Source organism: Physeter macrocephalus, unplaced genomic scaffold (assembly GCF_002837175.3).
Source record: "Physeter macrocephalus isolate SW-GA unplaced genomic scaffold, ASM283717v5 random_553, whole genome shotgun sequence".
Classification (NCBI taxonomy): Eukaryota; Metazoa; Chordata; class Mammalia; order Artiodactyla; family Physeteridae; genus Physeter; species Physeter macrocephalus.
This window is the reverse complement of record NW_021145880.1, coordinates 28,366-50,000: the sequence shown is the minus strand read 5'-3', so window position 1 is coordinate 50,000 and position 21,635 is coordinate 28,366. Positions and strand designations below refer to the sequence as shown.

Here is a 21,635-nt window from a genome sequence, read left to right as displayed (position 1 = left end):
ATTTCAAAAACTAGTACTGAAACAAAACTGGTACTCAGATACACATACACACATGTTCACAACAGCACAATTCACAATAGACAAAAGGCGGAAACAATCTGAATGTCCATCATCTGATGAATGGATAAAATACGATTTAGGGCAGGGCCTTGGTATACACTAGGTGCTCAATATTTGATGGACAAATGAGTGAATTGGAACAGGTCTCCTCTGGTAGACCTGGGGATTAGACTGCTGACAAGAGTCCAGGTGGGAGAAACGAAGCACTTATTGCCAGTTAACCAGGGCGGAGTTGAGTTTCAGAGCCTGAACTGGGTAACTCAGGTGAGGGTTCCCAGGTGCAGGTGAGAGGCGCCCGCAGGACTCGAATCGACCCGCAGAGGGCGCTTTAGGTAGACAAGCTAATAGAACGCAAATTGAATGCAAATGAACCACAGCCGGGCCGTGTGGGGCGTTTTTATTGATCAGGCGCGCCTTGGACAGCCCAGGTGCCACAGGGGCCTGGGGCTGAAGATGGTGCTTCTGCCGCCGCAGAGGCCCGGGCGGCGGCGGCGGCAAGACACCCGGAGGCCGCAGGCAGGGCAGCCTGCGCCCCCCATCACTCCCCCTGCAGCCGCCTGTCCCAGGCCAGGGGTCCGCGACCCACCTCGGTCCCGCGGGAGCAGACGTTTCTGATCAGGCGCACTTTGGGCAGCCGCTCCCGGGGTCCCTTGCGGCGGCGTCCCGGGGGCCTCCGGGGACCTCGGAGCAAGATGGCGGCGGCGGCGGGGTCCGTGAGCCGCGGGCGGCGGCGACCGCGGGGCCAGTGAGGGGGCCCGGGGGCCCGGGCGGCTCCGGGCCGGGGCCCCGCCGCGGGACGGACCATGCTACGCTCCACCGGCTTCTTCCGGACCATCGACTGCCCGTATTGGGCCGGGTCGCCTGGAGGACCCTGCCGGCGGCCTTACTGCCACTTCCGGCACCGCGGGGCCCGGGGCCCGGGCGCACCTGGCGAAGGCGGAGCGGCGCCCCCCGCAGCAGGTAATGTCTACGCGCCCGCCCCGGGCTCCGTTCCCTGGCGCGGGCCTGGACCCCTGCGCCCGGGTTTCCATGGTTTCCTGTTCCCCGCTCAGCCCTGTCCCTGCATGGTCGCGGGTTTCGCCCCCCCGCAGGCCGCGACCACCCACCCCGGGGCCCAGTGTCAGTTGCGGGACCTCTGTGAGCCACCGTTTCCATGAGTGTAAAACGTAAACAGTGGGAGAACCTGCCCTTCTCGAGGTGTCGCGAGGGTGGAGCGCGCGGGGGTCGGGAAATGAGCGCGGCCGACACTGGTCTGCAGGCCCGGGACTCCTGCCCGGTGAACCGTTCCCGCCGCCTCCCCGGCCCGGGGTGTTGGTTGCAGCCGTTGTTTATTTCCGCGCTTCCTCCGCCGCCGCGCCTCTGCTCGTGGCCGCCCCTGTTTACTACAGCGGAGTCGAGAGTCTTGTTTAGCGGCCGCCGACTGTGTGTCGAGCCTTGTGTGTCATGCCAGCGTTAGGGAGTGAGTCAAACCCGGTTGACTGTGTGTGTGTTTTGGGGTCGGGGACAGGCTTCCGAGAGAACGCTCAGAGGCTGCGCATCCCATCAGCGTGGTGATTATCAGTGTCATGGCAGAGTTCGGTGAGAGCTGTCAGGGGGCAGGCAGTGCTTCTCGTAGGAAGTGTGGGCCTTGAGCCGAGACGTGAAGAACGGCGGCAAAAAGAGGGACATCACAAGGAAAGGCCCGCCGGGAGGATCGAGTGTGGTGTCATTCTTTCCGAGGGGAATTCAGGGTCCCGCTGTGGCCCCTGTCCTCCGGGACTGGCTCCCCCTTTCCATCAGGGCCCAGATTTCCCCCATAAGGCACTGGTCCTCATTTCAGAGTCTTCTTACTTGAAGAGAGGAGCGTCATTGCTAGGATGAAACCATAGGGTTGTTTTCCCAGTTTGCCAGAAAAAAAAAAAAAAGGTAGAATTTTTTCACATTTCCACTGTAAATTTGCTCAGACCACTGGCCCCTGTAGCCCAGTGTTTGCAGCCGGGCAGATGCCAGCGTTCAAGATCGGGCTGCACACCTGCGTTGGGCTCTGGCCTGGCTCTCAGGAACCTTCCCTCGACGAGGGAAGATAGCCGTGCACACAGGTGCCTGAGCTTCAGGTCTGGGAGAGGGGAAGGGGGTGAGTGAGTGGGAGGCCTTTCGGTGGTCACCCTGTCACAGTGCAGTTTCTCACTCCATCTGTTGAGTTGTTGGCGCGTTGTGTGGCGTTCTGTAAAGAGCCCCGGTGTCTGGGTTCCTCACCGTCGGGACAGACCGGGCGGGCTGGCTCCCTCAGACCCCGGGACTGACTCTTGTGCAGGCCCACAGGTGCCTTCCAGCCGTCTGCGCTCTGGGGCGCTGACTTCTCTTCCCGTGCATCCTCTCGTGCCAAGTCAGTCTCTTGATTGCTTCCTACACCACAAATGGCCAGTTTTCCAAAGGATCGTTTTTGAGAATCCATTCGGTGATGTAGCCCTGTCTGCTTCACTTTCCCGCAGGAAAAAGTGCAGCTGCCTACTACCCCTGACCCCACTGTGTCTGCATTTTCCTTTTGCAGGTGAGAATAAGCAGCCTTCTTCCCATCACGGAGGGCGGGGCCTGGGGGGCGGTTGCTCTGGTTACCTTCTGATCGAGGGCTGCCTCACCCTGCAGAGAGGCAGGGGCAGATCCCAGCTTGGCCTCTTTCTCGTTGCGAGACCTCTCTGACATTCTCTTTTCTCTTCTGTGGCGTGCTCATGGGCCAGGGGGAGTGTGTGCCTCCCCCACCCTTTCAGCTTCCCTTGCTCCAAATTTTGACAAACCCACTTCCCATCGGTCTTGGAGAGACTGCAAAAATCCAGGCTTTGGCTGGGTTCACTTTTGACCAGATAGGCACGGCCCAAGCACAGGTGCTTTGGCAAGGGTGGGCTGCGCAGGGATGCTGAGGTGCTGGGTGATGGCCACCTGCAGGCAGGATGTGGGGGTCCCTGTGTGGCCCAGCACCTCTGGCCTTGGGTTGATGGCCTCCTGAGGGCTGGGCGGGCATCTTGTTCTTCCCGACCTTCAAATCTGCCCTCCTGTGCTCCAGGGTCCCCACCTCGGCACTCCGCTGGGGAATGCCCAGTTACCGCCACGCACCCTCACGCGTGCACTTTAACCAGTGGTAGGGACAATTGTCCCCATTTTACAGACAAGGAGACAGGCCCAGAGAGGGGAAGCCACGCACCTGTGTACACACGGCTGGTAAGTGGGGGGCAAGGGGTTGATCTGGACTGTCAGGCCCTTGCCCCTCACCACCGGCGGCCGATTCCTGCTGCCTGGCACCTGTGGGACCTGGGCACCTGGGTGCCCATTACATGTGGGCTCAGTGCTGTGCCCTGAGTCTGGGAGGTAGCAGTGAGATCTGGGAAAGGTGGTATAGCAGGGCCTGAGAGCTGAAACCTTCCAAGGATGGGCCGGAAGGAGGCTGGAAGGCGGGGGTGGCCCCAGCTGGGTGGCAGTGGCAGCTCCCTGGGCAACCCCCTCCCCTGGGTCTCAGATTTGGGCCTCGGCAGCGGCCCCTTGTGGTCTGGAATCCTGAGAGCAAGCCCTGCTTCTCCAGGGAAGGTCGCAGCCAGGAGTCAGCCAGGGAAGGGAGGGTGCAGCCGGAGAAACTAGTGCTTCCAGCAGAGGGTGGGTTTTGTTTGATATTCACCGTGAGCTGACTTGGAACAAGAGGGGGCAGCATCCCCTGCAGTATCACTGCCCCGGGCCGCTGGCCACGCTGCCCCTTAGCTGCCTTCCCCGTGGGCTGGGTGCCAGCAGCTTTCCCACTGCCCTGATGACAGTGCTTTCCTCGGTTTGACACTTTCTCTTCCAGAGTGAACTGCCGTGTGCACTTCCCTCCTTCCCCTTCCTGGGAGAGAACTGATACTGAGAAAACCCCAGCAGAGAGCAGTATCGACTTTGTGTCTGGAGGCCCAGCCAGGGTACTTGAGGACCCGAGAGGGATTTTCCTAGCTGGCTGTCAGGTGTGGTCTTTGGTCAGGCCAGCCAGGGCCTCTCACTTCGTCGAGGGGTCGGGGGGAGCTATGAAGAAGAGCAGAAACTGGGGACATGGGGGGTTATCCTCTGGGGCCCGTCCTGGGCGCTTTGGGATGTGGAGCAGCCTCCCTGGCCACAGCCCCTCGATGCCAGCAGCCCCCCAGCCACGACATGCACAGATGTCAGATGTCCCCAGACGTGGCCCAGTGTCCCCTGGGGGGGCGGGATCACCGTGGGTGAGACCCCCTGGTCGTAGGCTGCTTCTTGCTGAGGCCACTTTTTTTTTTAAAGTCTCCCTGCCCCTCCCTGGGAGCTGTGTGCCCAGGTGTAGCTCCAGCCCCAGGGAGCCCGGGCCACCAGGCTCAGAGGACAGAAGCTTGTGGCCTCCCAGAGGAGGGGCCTTCACTGCCATCCCGTGGGTGGTTCTCTTGTTGTACTGTTCTTGACTTTTCTGTAAAGAGGGAGTGGAGGAGAGGTGCCATTGGATTTTCAGAGCAGAGTTCGTCTCTTACATCAGGATGAGAAGAATCTAGGTTTTGTTGGTGGTTCAGCCCCACCCAGATGCAGCTCTTGTCTTTGGGGACAGTGTCCCAGCCAGCGGCAGCCTGGACACATTGTTTCTCCAGAGCAGCCTGGACACATGGTTTCTGCAGAGCACTTTTTTTTCTGGACTCGGAGAAACGTTAGTTTTAAAACCACTGGAGAATGTGGCAAAGTCAAAGGAAAGATGTTTTGTATGTTGTCTCAAGTCCTGCATCTGCCGGCTTGTTGTGCGTCCTCCCAGCCTCAGAAACAAAAGGCTCTGTGTCTCTTTTCTGTACTCGTGACCCTGCCTCACTGGTGAAGTTGCATTCTTTTGCAGAGGCTCCAGAGACTCCAGTGAGGTGAGAGGCCGTCCCCAGGCCTGCGGCCCCTCTTCAAGCACTTGGGGAGCTTTAAAAACCTGCCTTCTTGCCCAGATCCAGGCTTGGGACATTCGAATAAGGGTACATCTGCCCTTAAAGCTGTTTTTGGTATTTTAGGATTCTTTACTTAGTGTCAGTCAGTAAAGCAGTGTCTCTCACCGTGGACAGTCCTGATCCCCCGGGGGACACAGGGCGATACAGGGACATCTGTGGTTGTCATGACTTGGGGGTGCTCCTGGCAACGAGGGGGCGGGGGCCAGGGATGCCGCTCAGTGCCCTCCGGTGCCCGGGATTGCCCCCTTCCCCTACACACACAGACTTTTCCAACCCCAAACGTCAGTGGTGCCAAGTGGCTTGGAGGAGCCTGATCAGTATCCCAGTACCTGGCCCCTTTCGTATTTGAGAATAGGATGGGAGAGCTGGCCACGCCTGCAGGGAGCGAAGAACCCCGAGAATCGTTGCTGCCCCAACTCCTCCGGCTCTGGAGGTGAGGCAGGGCGGCCCAGGTTGGGGTGGACAGGGACAGCATCCAGCTGGGAGAGCTCAGAGGACCACGTGGGTACCCCCCACCCCCAGAGCATCCTCCAGAGAAGAGGTGCAGGTGCCACGACTGGCTTTCAGCCCTGCAGGTGGAGTAGGGTCTCAGATGAAGGCCTTTTGGCTCCACCTTCCATCGTGCGAAGAGCCTGGCGTCAGTTACCTCTTCTGCAAAACGGGGTCACAACGCAGACCCTCTACACACAGTGCGCCCCTCTCGTCTCAGCTGTGCTGTGCAATGCTCTTGCTTTGCTGTCCTCCTCCACTCCCATTCTCCCCTCAGAATCCCCCGCACGGGATCATTTCCAGTGATGAGCAAGTGCTGGGTACGTAGGAATTTTGTTTATCGTTATTTAAGCTGTCCAAATGCGGAAGGTAGATTTCTGCTGGTCTGATCTGACTCAAAGCAAAACCTGGAACGCTAAAGAGAAAAAGTGTGGAAGGAGGGTCACAGGAGCTGGGAGGTGGTCAGGGCAGATTGGGCCGGAGCCCCACAGGGTTGTCTCCTGGTCCCCTGTCCTCCTTGGTGGTGGCAGGTCCTCAGGCTCCTGCGGTAGCCAGTCTGCCCTTTGAAGAAGCAGGCACATGTGCCAGCGGTTTTAGGGTGCTGGGTCCGTGGCTTTCTCTGAGCACTGAGGCTTTCTGTAAAGGGCCATGTGGAGCACGCTGCCCCCGAGGGCTGCGCGGGTGGCAGGCAGTGTTGAAAGCCCAGGAATGTTTCTGGGGGAACTTCCCTCCTGCCTGCTGCTGTAGTTGCTGGGGGGAGCAGGAAGGGTGGCTGACGGACCTGGGTGCTCTGGGGGCTGGGACTTGGCCATCTCACAAGCTGTGGCCTCAGCCTGGGCATGCACGCGGGCACGGCACAGCCTCTGTGTCGTCCGTAAAATCAGGAGCTGGCTCTGGGGCCCTCCAAGGGCTCTTCTGGGTCTATCTGAATTCAGTACTTATTTGGGGACCAGGTTGTGGGGACTCTGCAAGGGAAGGAGAGGTGTCCAGCAGCACATATAACGGGCCAGAGTCCAGGAGAGTGAGCCGTTGGCACCTGAGGTTGCAGGGAGTCGGGCGAGCGTCCCCAAGCAAGCAGTTACCGAGCTGGGCTTTGAAGGATGAATAGAAGTTTGCCTAGTGGCTGGAAGTGGAATGTCCTCCGTTCTTTGGCTGCCTTTGAGGCCTCTGCCACCTGGGTAGCTTCCTGGGGCAGGGGTGGTCTAGTTGCTCTTCTTTGACTCATCCTTGTGTCCTGCTTACCTCTCGTGTGGCGGGACGGTGTCTGTCTTCTCCTGGCCCCCCAACCACCCCCTTGTGTTGTGACCGTCCCCTGGGTTGGAGGAGTCCCCACTGATGTCTTATCAGGGCACAAGTGGGCGGGGGTGGGGGTGGGACCACTGTGTCCTTATCCTCTTTGGAGGTGCAGGGGGGAGGAGGGGTGGGGTGATGGTGAGTCTTTCGGGACCCGGAAAGGATCGCGCGGTGCTGGGTCTTCTGGTCTGGGGGCGGGGAGCCAGGGTTTGGGGTTAGGCAGATCCCTCACCCGCTGCCCTAGACCAGCCTCCTCTTTCCTCTGTGAGGGGGGCTGACGCGGGCAGGGCGAACGTTGGGATTAAAGGGGAAGGCCTCGGAGCCGGCTGGGTGGGGGTCACGTGCCTCCCAGTGGGGTCTTCACGCTCATGTGTCTGCTCATTTTCGCTTGTCATTAATTTTACGTGCAGCTAGAGCTTGTGGGCCGGGCGTCTGTGCAGTTATGGAAGGGTGCGGAATGTTTTCTGGAATGGAGGGGGGTGGTGGGAGCAGAGAGGAGCAGGGGGAAGGCTTGGAGGGGTTGGAGGTGGCCACCGCCCACTGTTGTCCTTCGACCCGCTGTGGGCTCCGCGTGATCCGTTCCCTGAGCGCTGTGGCCCCAAGTGTTTGCTTTTCCCGGCGTGGAGGTGGGGCAGCTGGCCTGGGCCCTGCCGTGCCGGATGCCTGCTCGGAGCTGGTGATCAGAGCCAGTCGGGGCTGGGTCACTGGAAGAGTGTCCAGCAGCACCAGAGCTGGGAGGGGGAGCTGGCGTACACAGAACTGGGTGCAGGGATGGCTGGAGAAGTCTCGGCCCCATGAGCTGGCTGGGAGCCTTCCCAAGGGGCGCCCTTCAAGCGGTGGCCCACCTGGGCAGGCCCTTGACCTTGTGGGTGTCCCTCGAGCAGCAGTAGCCGACCCCTTCCTTGCCCTGGGCCAGGGGCAGGAACTTCTCCTGAGAGTGTAACCCAGCAGCCAGGCCTTCAAGGTGCTTTTCCAATCATCCCGAGGTTCGCCCCCTTTCCGAAAAACAGCCCAATTAATCTTGTTTACCAAAGGCACGCTTCCCTGGTGCAAGCCCCGAAGGAGCTCCCATTGGCTCCCAGCCAGGTTAACTCCCCAGTAACGGGGAGGCGCTTCTGAGGGGCTGCCGCGGCCATTCCTGACCTCTCGAGGGTCACCTGTCGAGTCACTTGTAAAACATTTTCTCCAGGAGCTTCTCCAGTTCCTACTGGTCCCTGAGGCGGGGTAGGGCGGGGTGGGGGTGGGGGTTGGCTAGGTAGCATCACAGATCTCTTCTCCATTTGCCCGCCTCCCCCCACGAACCTCCAGTAGCCTTGGCAGGGGCTTGAGGCTGCTGCTCCAGGGGCCAAGCTCTGAGCCCCATGCACTAGCTTCTGAGCTACAGGGAGCTGCAGCCGAGCCCCTGGCAGCTGTGTCCTTGACGCGTCTAGACCTGTCTGGAGCTCCTCGGGCTGGTGATTTGGCCTTATGGTACCTTGGGGACACTGAGGCCCTGGAGGGGAGGGTGTTGGCCTAGACCGGCTCACGCCCACTTCGGGCTGTTTCTTTTGCTTTTTGGTGTATCCTGATGGGGTGTGAGGAGGCAGCCTCCCCTGGGACTGAAAACACCCCACGCTGACAGAGCTCCTGGATGCTCAGATCTAAGGGGCTGGGGTCTGGGTCCCAGGGCACCTCCTTCCTCTCCTTGCTTCCAAAGCACAGACTTGTTTGTGGGGGGATCCCTTTCAAAATGTGAAGTGCAGGGGTTTGAATTCTGCCCTTACTTGGGAAGGGCTAGAGGCACTCCTGGGTGATTTGCATGTTGTCTGTGGCCCTTTGTGACCTGTTCCAGAGCAGGTCAGGGGTGGGGAAGGACCCCCATCCATTTGATCCCCACCCTGCCCTGCCCACCTCTCCTGGGGGAGGGCATTCCCACCAGCTGGGCCCTTGCTCCCGTCCCCCACCTAGGGGAGCCGGCTGGGGTGGGAGCCATCTTGGCCTCAGGAGGGAGGTTGGGAGTGAGGTGGGTTGGGCTGGAGGCCCCCTGAGACCAGCAAGACCCGACCCACCCCTCACCTGACATGCCCTGTAGGTGCCCCCTGGCTTGTGTCCTGGGCCCTCCACTCCGAGGGGGCGGGCAGCGTGCGGGGGCGCTGGCTCTTCTGTTCATCCGGGCAGGTGGTGGGCTAGGGGTGGGTCTGCTTTAGTGACTTTGGACCCGTTGAGGGTTAGGGTGGGCTGGAAAGAGGGCCCTGGATCTCGCTGTTGGGGTTTCTAGCCTTCCCTCTCTATGGTGCCTTCATCTTAAACCTTGTGTGGGGCAGAGGGCCCAGTGGCTGTGTGTCCTGACCTGTCCCCCACTCCGCCCTTCACCCTGGCGTCCTCAGCTGGGAGGTGGGGGCATGAAGTGACTGCTCCCCGGCACCCCAGTCCCGCTGCCCCCTGCCTCCTCTGCAGCTTGGCTGTACCTCCTCGTCTATAACCCGCAGCCTGGGCGTGTCCTTGGTGTTCTGAAGCACGGGTGTACGCGCGCGTCCTTTCTCCTTTTTAAGCATTGTTTGAAAAATAGGTTCCAAGGTACAAGCCAGACAACAGGCCTGCAGTGGGCCCTGCCCCACCTTGGGCCCTCAGGCGGCCCAGGCCCAGACACTGGCCCCAGCAGTGCAGGGTTCTCTGGTGCTTCCTCAGTCAATGATGCGTGCGTTTCCTGGGGCTTCTGCAGCAAGACCCCACTCGCTGGTGCCATAAAACAACACGGGGTTTTCTCTCTCGTGGTTCTGGAGGTCAGAGGTCCAAAGTGGGTCTCCCTGGGCTACAGTCCAGGTGTGGGCACGGCTGATCCCATCTGGAGGTTCTGGGAGAATTGGCTGTTACTCTGCTAACCAGAAGGCACCAAATCGATCCACTTTTTCGTCAGAGGTTTTACAGATTACGTCTGGCAGACGCTCTAACATTGAACCGTCTTTACGTTCTGGAACGTTTGAACACGTTATTCCTTTCTCGCAACGTTGGGCTTTATTTGCTTACATCTTACTGAGAATTTCCGCACCTTTGTCCTAAGTGATTTCTCCCGTGAGCTTCCTGTCAATGTGGGTGGTATTGGGGTTGGGCTGGTCTCTTGGAATACACCCTGGAGCCAGGTAGCCCTCCAGCCGCTCTGCCACCCCTGTTCAGATCGATACAAACCTAAGTGTGTCCTGTGCCCGCCTTGCCGTCCACCCCACTTTGTGCTTCCCCAACGTTGCCCATTGCCGGAACGTCTTTCACGCTGTGGCGCTGTTCCCTGGACGTCGTTGTGCCTCACTTCCCTCGTGAGATGTGCTGTGCTGTCCTTCGTCCACCCCACCCGCTGCCCCTTCCCAGTGGACGCTTCGGGGCTTTCTGTGTCCTCACTGGTACGCACGCAGCCGGTGGAGTCCTCTGTGGGGGAGAGCGCGTGTGAGGGACAGAGCCCTAAAGGCGCTGTCGCCAGGCAGGGCCGTGTGCATCCGCCTGTCCACCCACTGCTGTGGGCGGGCTGTGTCGGCCCCGCCTCCTGCTCCCTCTCTCACCCCTGTTGCCCCCCAGTCAGGCGTCTGCGCGCCCTGCGCTTTCTGCCCTGGCTGGGTGTCTGGCTTCCCCGGCTGCAGGGAGCAGTCGTGGTGTGGCTTCAGTGTGGGCTGGGCCCTGGGGGGAAGCCACCCTCTCGCCCAGCTCCCCAGGCCTCACCATCCCCTGTCCCAGGCGGTGAAGTCCCCGGGCTCTTGTGGCCTCCTCTGGGGCCGGGGCTCTGTGCCCTCACCCCCACCTGGCAGCCTCTTCGGGGCAGGACCTGCAGGGAGGGGCCCTCTGGAAACCCTGACTTGCTGCTGGAGCCTTGGTCGGGGTCAGCCGGAGGCCTGGCCCCCGGTAGGTTCTGGAGACTGGTACTCTGCTCTTCCTTGCTGGCCCCTGGGGTCGAGGCCCGGGACGAGGCAGTGACCGGTCACCGGCTCGTCCGGCCTGCTGCTGTAGCCGCCGGCTCACTGCTGTTTTCTCCCTCTCCGTTTCAGGGCTCGGTTATGACCCGTACAACCCCGAGCTGCCCAAGCCCCCCGCCCAGAGGGAGAATGGTGCCCTGGGCAGAGGTGCCGAGCCCCGCTCAGACATCCTGGAGCTGGAGCTGGTCAACCAGGCCATCGAGGCTGTGCGCTCTGAGGTGGAGCTGGAGCAGAGGCGCTACCGGGAGCTCCTGGAGACGGCCCGGGAGCACGGCTCGGCTGAGGCCCCTGCCCTGGCGCCCCACGGCCCAACTGCCGGCCTGGGTGGGGACACCTTCCCTCTATCCTTTGAATACAACCCCGGTGGCCGTGGCCTGTTAAGCCCCGATGCCAGCTACCAGCCCACACCTCTGGCCAGCCCCACCGAGCCAGGCACCAAGTACTCGCTGGCCTCTCTGGACCGGGGTCAGGGCCATGGTGGAGGGGCTGGCGGCACCCTGGAGTACGTCCCCAAGGCCGTGGGCCAGCCCCGGCGGTATGGCCGCCCCGTCTCCAGCGGCAAGTACGTGGTGGACAACTCCAAGCCATCTACAGACCTGGAATACGACCCCCTGTCCAACTTCTCCGCCCGCCTGCTCAGCAGGGCCAGCACCAAGGACGACAGGGCCCCCAAGCGTCCCCGGGGCTCCCGCGGCAGTGAGCCCTACACACCTGCACCCAAGAAACCCTGTGACTCCTTCGGCGGCTGCGACGCCCGGTTCTCAGACTCGGACGATGACACCGCTGCTGCTCCGGGTGACAGGCCCGCCACCGCCAGCCCCCCGAGAGCCCGAGCGGGCCCTGAGAGCAAGGCTCCGGGGAAGCCGGGCTCCAGGGAGGGCCCAGAGCCCGAGGAGGGCAGCCTTCGGGAGACCAAGGAGATGGCCGTGCAGTACGACGTGGGGGACCTCGGTCAGCCTGCCAAGGGCCCAGACGGGCTGCCTCCTGCCAAGCCCAGCTCCCCGGGCAGGGCCTCGCAGGAGCGCAGCAGCCCCAAGGAGGGGAGACCCAAGAAGAAGAAAAGTGGGGGGCTGCCAGCCGCCGGCTACAAGGATGGTGTCGGGAAGACAGGCAGGGGTCAGGGTGGAGAGCATGGGAGGCCAGCCGAGAAGCCCTGTGTGGACAGGAGGGGCCCGCAGGCCGGCAGCCCCCGGCACAGGGCGGAGCGGCCCCAAGGGACCAAGAAGAAGCCATCTTCAGCCACTCCGGTGGCCAGCTCAGGGAAAGGCCGGCCTGAGTGGCCGGGACAGCGGCCCAGCCCTGCACAAGGGGCTGCCCACCAGCTGCCAGACAGGACAGGCAGGAAGACCCTGTCAGGGAAGCTGGCAGAGCGGAAGGCCCGCTCGCTGGATGAGGGTGCCCCCCGGGGCGCCCCCAAGCTGCCGAGGCGGGCCCTGAGCCACGCCGAGCTCTTCGGGGATGAGAGCGAGGACGAGGACCCGGGGCCCGAGGCGCCCGCCCCACGGCCACCCGCCCTCCCCAGCCTCAGCTCCAGCTCCGATTCGGACTCGGACTCCAGCCTGGGCCTCTCTGGCGCGCGGGGGCAGCCCAAACGCCTCAAGGCCTCCCCGCCCCCTCCTCCTCCTCCTCCTCCTCCTTGGGGGCGGGCTCCGACGTGGACTACTCGGCCCTGGAGAAGGAGGTCGACTTTGACTCAGACCCCATGGAGGAGTGCCTGCGCATTTTCAACGAGTCCACCGCTGTCAAGACGGAGGACAAGGGCCGCCTGGCCCGGCAGGTGAGGGTGGGCTAGGCTCGGGCAGCAGGGCTCATTCCTGGCTTCCCCCGTGACTGGAGTCCCAGCGCCCGGTGGAGACGGCTCACTCAGCTTCGGCCTCTCAACTCGTTCAGAATTCAGGACCCCTCGCTGGCTGCCTGCTGCCCCCCTGCACCCCGTCCAGAAAGAGGACCCTGGCTTATGGCCCACCCGGCGGGGTTCCCATGGCAGCCTTCTGAGAGCATCCCGGCCCAGGGATATCAGGCACCACCATCCCGCCTTCCCTGGCCCTCTCCCCTGAAGCCTTGCTTCTCCCCTGCCTCTCTTGCCTCTCCCCTCTCCCCTCCTTCCCCGGCTCCCCCGCCCTCCTCCCCGACCCCAAACTCAGCCAGCCTCCACCTTTCTGGTCTCCTGCTGCAGTGTCCCCACCTCGCCACCAGAGGGAGCTTGCTCTAAACAAAGCAGGCTGAGCCAGTCCCTGCAGAGAACCTGCCGCTTCTGAGGGATCCCAGGGTGGGACCCTGGCCCTGCCCCTTGCTTCCTCCCTTAGTGCCCCACCCTGTTCTTGGCCCTTTGCTTTTCCGATTTCTTCCTCTTCATTCCTACGATTCTGAGCTCGTCCCTGTGCTGGCTGGGTGGGAGGGGAGCAAGAGGCAGGCGTGAGCGTGGGCTGGGCCAAGTCTGCAGAACTCACCATCCACAGGGCCTGGGAGGGGGGCCCGGGGCTCAGGCAGCGCTGGGGGCCTTGGCTCCGGGGCGCCAAGTCTGTTTGCTCACCTGGGAGGCAGGGTGGGGCCTGCACACCTCCCGGGGTGGAGGTGAGAACCCCAGGTGAGAACCCCAAATCGCATCTCTAGACGCAGCAGCCCTCCCTCAGCACACGGTACTGTCTTCCACCCGCTCCTCGGGCCTGGGAGTCAGATCCTCCGCATGCCGCAGGCCAGGGTGAGAGGAGCCACAACATCCGTGGGTGGGGGAGGGGGCCTCGCTGAGGGCCGGATGTGTGTCTCAGCCCCCCAAGGAGGAGAAGACCGAGGAACAGGGGCACTCAGGCCTGACCACTCTGTTTCCTGGGCAGAAGAGGAGGATCTCTCACCTCTCCAAGCAAGGCAAGGAGGTAAGGGAGGGCCCGCTTCTGGGTCCTGGGTAGAGGCTGGCGGGGGGGACACGGGCCTCGCTCTCCCTTGCCCATGGGCGCCTCTGGCAGCCTTGGATCCAGCACTGCCCGTCTCCTGCAGAGAAATGCCTGGGACCCATGTCCAGTCATCAAGTGCTTAGTGCGCAGAATGGGGCACAGAGCAGGGACAGCGAGGTGAGGGGCAGCCCTCCAGCAGGGTCACACTGCCCCATCCCAGTCCCGGTTCAGACGTCTGCTGTGTGATCTTGGGCAAGTGGTGTGACCTCTCTGAGCCTAGGTTTCCTCCTTTGTGGTCCAGAGAGAGGATCAATTGTTAGTCACTATGGGGCTGCTCAGTGAGTTAGCACAGGGAAGGCTGGAGCAGAAGACAGGGCTCCTGGCTGAAGAACTGCAGGTGATCCAATCACCAGACCCCTGCCCCACCTGGATGGGGATTTTGGAAGTACAGTTCAGAGAAGATTGGATCAAGCAGGATCTAATCTAGGGGCTGGGGGTTCCCACCCACTCTGTGTTTATAAACGGGCTGAGAGCACAGTCTGGGCACTTAGAAGCCAGGACAGCAGAGCTGGGAAGGGACCTGGGATAGTGAAGCATCATGGTGAATTTGAGAGCCGAAGCACCAAGCTGGTTCCCTCCCAGGCATCTGCAAACTTGGGGGGAAGCTAGTTGGTTCCTTCCAGGGTATCAGCAAACTCAGAAGACCAGCTGGTTCCCTCCGGGACCCCTGCACACTCAGGAGAAGGAGAGCTGGTTCCCTCCGGGACCCCTGCACACTCAGGAGGAGGAGAGCTGGTTCCCTCCGGGACCCCTGCACACTCAGGAGGAGGCTTCTGAGGTGGCCTGCTCCATCCCAGCCCTGGAGCACCTGCCACGCGTCCCACAGTACTACCCCTCTCCTGACACTCCGGGGGGCCTGCTCTGGTTACCTCTGACGTGCAGTCTGGACTTGAAATTTGTCACCCAGGCAGAGCCCACGAGCAGAGGCCCAGTGCCTCCTACCCGTCCCCCGACTGCCCAGGAGGTGTGCTACCGCCGGGCCCAGCAGGCACAGAGGGAGTCAGCCAGCCGGCTCCAGGCTGCCCAGCCGCTGGCCGAGAAGCAGTCCTCCGTGCACATCTCAGCCCCTGGAGAGAAGAGGAGGATTGCCCATGTCCCCAACCCCCTCCTGGCTGCAGGTGGGTCCCAGGGTTCTGGTCTCGGGAGTGCTTCTTGTCCAGCAGGAGGACCCCAAGGCCGGGCTCCTTTTATGCCAGTAGTGGTGGCCTTGAGCAGGGCCTGGCTGCGTCTCGGTGATTATGTCAAACGGGGATAAAAGTCTCCCAGCTGCTAGTGGGAGGCTGAGGCAGGCCTGGTGTGGTGCCCAGCTGCTCTGGGCCTCTGTGGGCTTTGGTGTTAGCAGTGGGGCGGGCCGTAGGGAGTCTGAGGGGTGTCTTCCTCCCTTCCCTGTCTGTCCACCAGCCCCAGAGGTCTGCCTGTGACTCCACTCTGCCCCTGCTGCCTGCTCTGTGGGGGACTCCCACCCAGGTGTGGCTTGCACCTGGTAAGGTGTTAATGGGGGGGGTGGCCCTGGAGGCCTTCACCCTTGAGTCAAGCCAGCTGATCTGGGGTGGGAGTTGGGGGCTGGTTTTCCTCCCCCTCCCACCCTGAGGGCCACTTTCCCCCCACTTGGGCTTGTCTGAAAGCTGGGTTGCCCTTCAGTCAGATGCGTGGGGTGCTCAGTGGTGTGTCTGGGGCTGAGGACGTGGGACAGGAGCCGGGGCTCTGCAGCCACCTGGAGGCTCGTTCAGATGCGGTCATTTGCCCCTTTGGGCCGGGGAGACCCCTGCTGTCTGACCAGCTGCCTGGGATGTCCTTCCTGCTGGTTCCAAGACCCCTTTGAGGAGCCAGCCCCAAGGAGACGGCTCCACACGCTGGTCCTGCAGATACAGGCTTCTGCAGGCCTCCCTGGTTTCCCTGGGTGCTAGAGCCTCCTTTAGGAGAAGCTGGCCAGATCCCCATCCTCCCCACCACCCCAGGATGCTGGAGGGAGAGCGTGCAGCCAGGGGGCTTGTCAGCCAGGGGCTCTATCTCCGGCATGGGCTTTAGCAGTTGTTTGGCCCTGGGGATGTGAACAGATTGCCCTGAGCCGTGGACCTGAGACGCACGCTCTCAAAAGCCTACACCTGCTCTCAGGTTGTCTGGTCATCACCAGTGGCTTGGGACAGTCCTGCCACCGTTGTCACTGCACGCGCTCGGGTGGGGTGGTGGCTCTCCCAAGCCCCAGGGGGACTCACCTGTCATCCGATGTCTCGTGCTCCAGATGACCATAAAAGCGTTCCTTCCTCCGTCACTGAAAAGTGTGCATTCTTAAGAGCCGAGGCCAGTTGGCAGCTGGCCTCCTTTGTGGCCCCAGAGACTGGGCCTGGTGTGGGCCCCGCCGCTCTGTGTCTGTGCCTCGGTCTCCTCGCTGCTCCTGTCCTTCCTCGGGGCTGAGCCCTCCCGCCACCCCACCCACCCCCTGGGCCCTTGGAAACAGCCCTGCTGGTGGTCACAGGAGACTGTCTGGTTTGTGACCTCATCAAAGGGAGAGATGGAACACAGAGGCCGCTGGGGGCAGGCTGGCCAGTCACAGTGAGCAGGCCCTCTGCCCAGGAGCCAGGGCCTTTCGTCCCTCACACTTGAGCGCCTCGGGGTCAGGGCCGCTGCATGTGGCAGAGGCTCCCCACACCCCCCGCCACTTGCGGGGCCGCCCCAGTGGCAACCTTGCCTGAGCCGGCCTCCGAAGCCCCGTTTTCGTCCCCTCCCCTCTTGATGGACTTGCCCGAAAGCCGATAGAGCCTAATGGCGTTCCATAGCCCGCAGGCCAGACCCCGGCCTTCCCGCCTGCGCCCTGAAATGCACGTCGTGCTGACGCTGAACAGCCACGGCCGCCTGGTGCTCTGCAGCTCAGTGATGGGCGTGCTCTTCTCCTGTACTCGCGTCCCCTGTCCCCCTCCAGCCCCTACAGGTGCCAAGAGGACCCTCTCGGCCAGCAGCAGCCAGCCCCCCAATGGCCCCGAGCCGGGCAGCCAGCCTCTGAAGACACGCACGTTGTCGGGCATGGCGTCCAAGACTACCGCCACCGTGGCCCCCAAGCGTGTGGCGCACAGCCCATCCTTACAGGTGAGCACTCTGCTCGGCTTGCCTCTCCCTGCTCCCCCGTTGTTTCCATTTAACCCGTAGCCTTACTGCTTCAAGCAGTTTCCGTTTGCAGACCCTGAGCGGGGCGCAGGCGGGAGCGTGCCACAATCTGCTCATCTCTGTTCCCCTAGAGTTTAAAGAAGCCCGTTATCCCAAAGGAGTTCGGGGGCAAAGTCCCCACTGTCATCCGCCAGCGCTATCTCAACCTGTTCATTGAAGAGTGTCTCAAGTTTTGCTCTTCTAACCAGGAAGCCGTAGAGAAGGTGCGTGGGGCGGGGCTGGTGGGAGGCGGGTCTGGGCGGGGCTGAGCCGAGTGTCCTCCTGCAGGCACTCAATGAGGAGAAGGTGGCCTACGACCGGAGCCCCAGCAAGAACATTTACCTGAACGTGGCCGTGAACACCCTCAAGAAGCTGCGCGGCCTGGGGCCTGGCACCGGGCCTGGTCTCAACAGTGAGTCGCCTCCGGAGGAGCGGGGCCCAGCCCTCCCCGTCCCCATGCCCGGGCCACCGGCAGGTTGTCAAAGGCTCTGCGCGCCGGCCACCCGGTTGCCAGGCTCCTGTCAGGATGGCGCTGGCCCCGTGCCCTCAACAGCCTCCTCTCGCTGTTAACCGCCCTCCTCAGCGAGCCGAGGGGCCGCCGCTAATGGGGCCTCTTCAAAGTGCAAGGCAGGGGGGCATTTCCTGACCCCTCTCGAAGGATGCATTAGCGCCCGTCCGCTCCGGCAGGCAGCTGCGCACAGCGCCCGAGGTGGCCATCGGAGCCTGTGTAGAGTCCTTTCTCTTCTCCTCCAGGGGGTGAAGACCCTCGGGGGGTCCAGGGGAGGTGGAGGGGTTGCCGGGCAGCCTGCTGCTCCCCAAAGAGTTCAGGTCACAGGAGGTCAGGCCATCCCCTTCTGGAGGAGGGTGGAGAAGCAGTTGTGAGGGTTGAGGTCTGAACCTCGTTTACCCTCCCCTCACCTTCCAGAACCCAGCGGCCGGAGGGTGGTGTCCCATGAAGTGGTGCTGGGGGGCAAGTTGGCTGCCAAGACCAGCTTTTCGCTCAGCCGTCCCAGCAGCCCCCGCGTGGAGGATCTGAAAGGTGAGCCTGGCTCCTCCGGGTGCGGCCCCTGGAGGCTCTCCCACTCTCCCCGGCCCCTGGGTCCAGCCCCAGCCCGGCTGGGGACTGACCCCCTCTCCCCTGTCCCCAGGGGCCACCCTGTACAGCCGCCTCAAGGAGTACCTGCTCACCGAGGCCCAACTCAAGGAGAACGGCTACCCCTTCCCGCACCCCGAGAAGCCAGGGGGCGCCGTCATCTTCACGGCCGAGGAGAAGAAGCCCAAGGACTGTGAGTACCTCCTGTGCCACCGCCCTGGGGGTGGAGGGGGCAGGGAGGGGGCCATCTGGGGACAGGGAATGGCCCGGCCCAGGCTGGCCTTACGCATCGCCCTTCCTCCTGCCCCGTCCCCACCCGCAGCCGCCTGCAGGGTCTGCTGCCGCTGTGGCGCCGAGTACCTCGTGTCCTCCTCTGGCCGCTGCGTGCGCGACGAGGAGTGTTACTACCACTGGGGGCGGCTCCGCCGGAACCGAGGTGAGACCCCTGCCGGGCCGCTGGGCTGGGCTGGCGCCAGCTCTGACCATTTGTAACTTATTTCCGTTGGTTGTTCTTCATGGGAAAAGTAATACAAAGGTCTTCCTGTGACAGTGTTCCCGGGCAGATAAAAGGAAGGCCTCCCACCCCATGGGGCCCCCACGCACCTTTTCCACGCCTGTCCCCGTGGAACTACGTGGGCGGTTCTGCCCCAGCGGGAACAAAGCATTCGTCCTGTCCTGTGGCTGCTTGTTTCATTTTGTCGCCGATGTGGCCAAGTTCCCTCTCCTGGGAACACACGGGGTGGAGCTGCTGGCTGGCCGCCCGCACACCCGTCTCTGGTTGGGCAGGCCTCCCTGGGGGCCGCACCAGGCGTGTCCTCACTACCAAATGCGAAGGGCTCACGCTAGGCCTGGGCGGGGGGGCGGGTCTGCGAGCTGTCCTGGCCCCTCACTGCCTGGTCGGGCCTGGCGCCCCTCCCGGGAAGGGCACTCAGAAACCACTGCCCCGCGCAGGCAAGCCGGCTGGCGTTTGTAGTTCCCTGCGGGAGGCTTGGGCCCAGGGCATCAGGAGGTCTGCTGACCGCGTCTCCCTTGCAGTGGCCGGGGGCTGGGAGACTCAGTACACGTGCTGCTCGGCCGCCATCGGCTCCGCCGGCTGTCAGGTCGCCAAGGTAGGTGTCCTGGGCCCTTCCTTGTCCTGGGAAGCCCCTCCCCCATTCTGGCCAGAGCCCCGACCTCTGAGCTGCTCTTTTCCCATTCTTGATCTACCTGTCTGGTCTGGGGGCTTTGGGAAGAGGAGGACAGTCTCTGAAAGCCACCAGCACAGCACAGCCCCCTGAGCCCGGCCTTGCCCTTCTGAGCCTGCTGCCCTGACCTTCCTTCCCTCCCACCCTCAGCAACACGTGCAGGACGGCCGGAAGGAAAACCTCGAAGGGTTTGTGAAGACCTTTGAGAAAGAACTTTCAGGAGATGCACACCCAGGAGTCTACGCCCTCGACTGTGAAATGGTGAGGTGGTCCAGCTGCCCGCCGGGGCTGCCCCGGTCCCCCTACCCAGAGCCTCGGGCCAGCGCAGGTGCCCGGATAAGAGCGTGAATAGCACCCGGGCCCACCTGCCCGCTGAGCACGCGTCACAGCCTTGCCTGCGCCCGAGGGCCTGGCACACACGGGCCATCTTGGCGCTTGGAGGCTGTGTGGGCCTCGTGAGCACAGCTCTGGCTTTGGGAGGGTGCCTGGGTTCACGCCCTCTCCGACCCGCAGAGAAGCCCCAGAAGCCCTCTGGCCCGGTTTCTGTATCTGAGAGTGGGAGCTGAGCCTCCGCCCGCAGGGTTCAGGGACAGGGGTGGCCTAGGCAGGAGCACTGGTGTGCGGGGCCGGGGAGGGCCACCGGGCGTTCCGTCTGAGGCCTGTCCTCTGGCCCCGCAGTCTTACACCACGTATGGCCTGGAGCTGACGCGCGTCACGGTGGTGGACACGGAGCTCCAGGTTGTGTACGACACCTTCGTCAGGCCGGACAATGAGATCGTCGACTATAACACTAGGTATGCCCCTCCCACCCTGACCCTCGACCCCTTGACCGAGGAGCTGGGAGCGCTGGCAGGACCCCCATTCCCCACCACGGCCCAGCCTGCCTGCCCGCAGCCCAGCCCCCGGGTTGGGGTCCCCGTGCCCTCCCCAGCTCCCTAAGGCCTCCATCCTCCCGCCCCAGGTTTTCAGGGGTGACCGAGGCCGACCTCACGGACACGAGCATCTCGCTGCGGGACGTCCAGGCCGTCTTGCTGAGCATGTTCAGTTCAGACACCATCCTCATCGGCCACAGTCTGGAGAGCGACCTGCTGGCCTTGAAGGTACCCGCCCGCCTCGGCTTCAGCTCCCTGAGGGTCCTCAGAGTGGGGGTGGGGCCGTCTGGGGCCCGCTGCCCTCAGCCCAGGGCGGGAGCTGTGGAGTCAGGGACCAGGCACTCGGCGTCCCCCTCCCCGCTTTGCCACCCCAGCCCTCCTGGGGTCCCTGACCGTCCACCCGCCCGCCCGCAGGTCATCCATAGCACCGTGGTGGACACGTCCGTGTTATTCCCGCATCGCCTGGGCCTCCCCTACAAGCGCTCCCTGCGGAATCTCATGGCCGACTACCTCAGACAGATCATCCAGGACAATGGTGAGTGCGGGGCTGTGGGGCCACAGGGGCCGTGGGGCCACGGGGGCTGCGGGCTCCGCGGGCTCCCTGCCCTGACCCATCTGTCTGCCCCGCAGTGGACGGGCACAGCTCCAGTGAGGACGCCAGCGCCTGCATGCACCTGGTGATCTGGAAGATCCGCGAAGACGCCAAGACCAAGCGGTGACCGCTGCCTGCCCGCCCACCCGCCTCTCCTGCCACCCCGGCCCGTTCTCTACCCCAGGCCTCTTCCAAAGCAGTGCAATAAATCTCGAGAGCTAACCCTGTCCACGTCGCCAAGACACAGAAAACCGAGAGAAGGGGACGAGCCGGAGGCCATGAGAGCCCAACGCTGAGACTGACCCCGGAGCCCCGAGCCCCCGCCGCACCCCGTCGCCCGTCCCTGCCTCTCCGCCCCAGACCTCTGTCCTCTGGAGACTGCTGCTGACTCGGCGGGCGAGGCCGGGGCCCTCCCGCCCGGCACCCCCGGCGGGCCCTGCTCGTGCCCCAGGCAGCGAGACCACCTGCCCCTGCTCCTTCTCATGGGTGGGGGGCAGCCGGGCAGGCTTGTCGAGGGTTTGTTTGTGACAGGAGTTGTCTTTTTATTTTGTATTGTTATTTTTATTATTTGTAATTTAAACCTGATGACTTGCACAGTTGTCTTCCCCCACCTGGAGGAGCAAGACCCTGGTGCTGCCTTCCCTCCCGGGGGACAGGGGTAGGGCTGGGAGTGGAGCGCCGGCACCCCAGCGGCCGCCAGGACCTGGGAGTTCTGGGAACCAAGCCAGCCCCTCCATCAGCCCCCAGGGCCTGTCGGCCTCTGGACACTGTCTTCCCGCCAGAGCCCCGCCCTCCTCCGGGGGCTGTCTGTAAAGGCCCGCAGCGCCCCAGTTCCTGCATCCCCTCTCCCCCACCCCCAGGCAGGGGCAGAATAAACGTTTGTATGGATTTTAGAGCTCATGGCATCTGGAGGTGTTCTTGGTGCCAGGTGTGGCTCTACACACACAGTGGAGGTCACCGTCACCCCTAACGGGGGGAATCAGGAATGGGACCTTGCTGTCCTTCACAAAAACCAGCCCAGTGCCCGGGTTGCCCCCAGGACCAGTGTCCAGAGCAGACCAGGGCCCCATGCTTCCGGCCCCTCGGGG

At 63.1% G+C, this 21,635-nt stretch overlaps 1 protein-coding gene across 1 annotated transcript; it reads left to right on the top strand.

Moving 5' to 3' along the window:
- Positions 1-746: 746 nt before the first annotated feature.
- REXO1 (RNA exonuclease 1 homolog) lies at positions 747-21,441 on the top strand. The gene is given in 17 exon segments (XM_024134461.3): positions 747-1,020; positions 10,787-12,328; positions 12,331-12,491; positions 13,483-13,587; positions 14,573-14,783; positions 16,586-16,749; positions 16,899-17,030; positions 17,095-17,218; positions 17,732-17,845; positions 17,955-18,092; positions 18,222-18,335; positions 18,935-19,008; positions 19,234-19,344; positions 19,762-19,877; positions 20,045-20,183; positions 20,370-20,490; positions 20,586-21,441. Coding segments are annotated over 17 exon segments (3,612 nt in total). The 5' UTR covers positions 747-863; the 3' UTR covers positions 20,675-21,441.
- Positions 21,442-21,635: the final 194 nt, after the last annotated feature.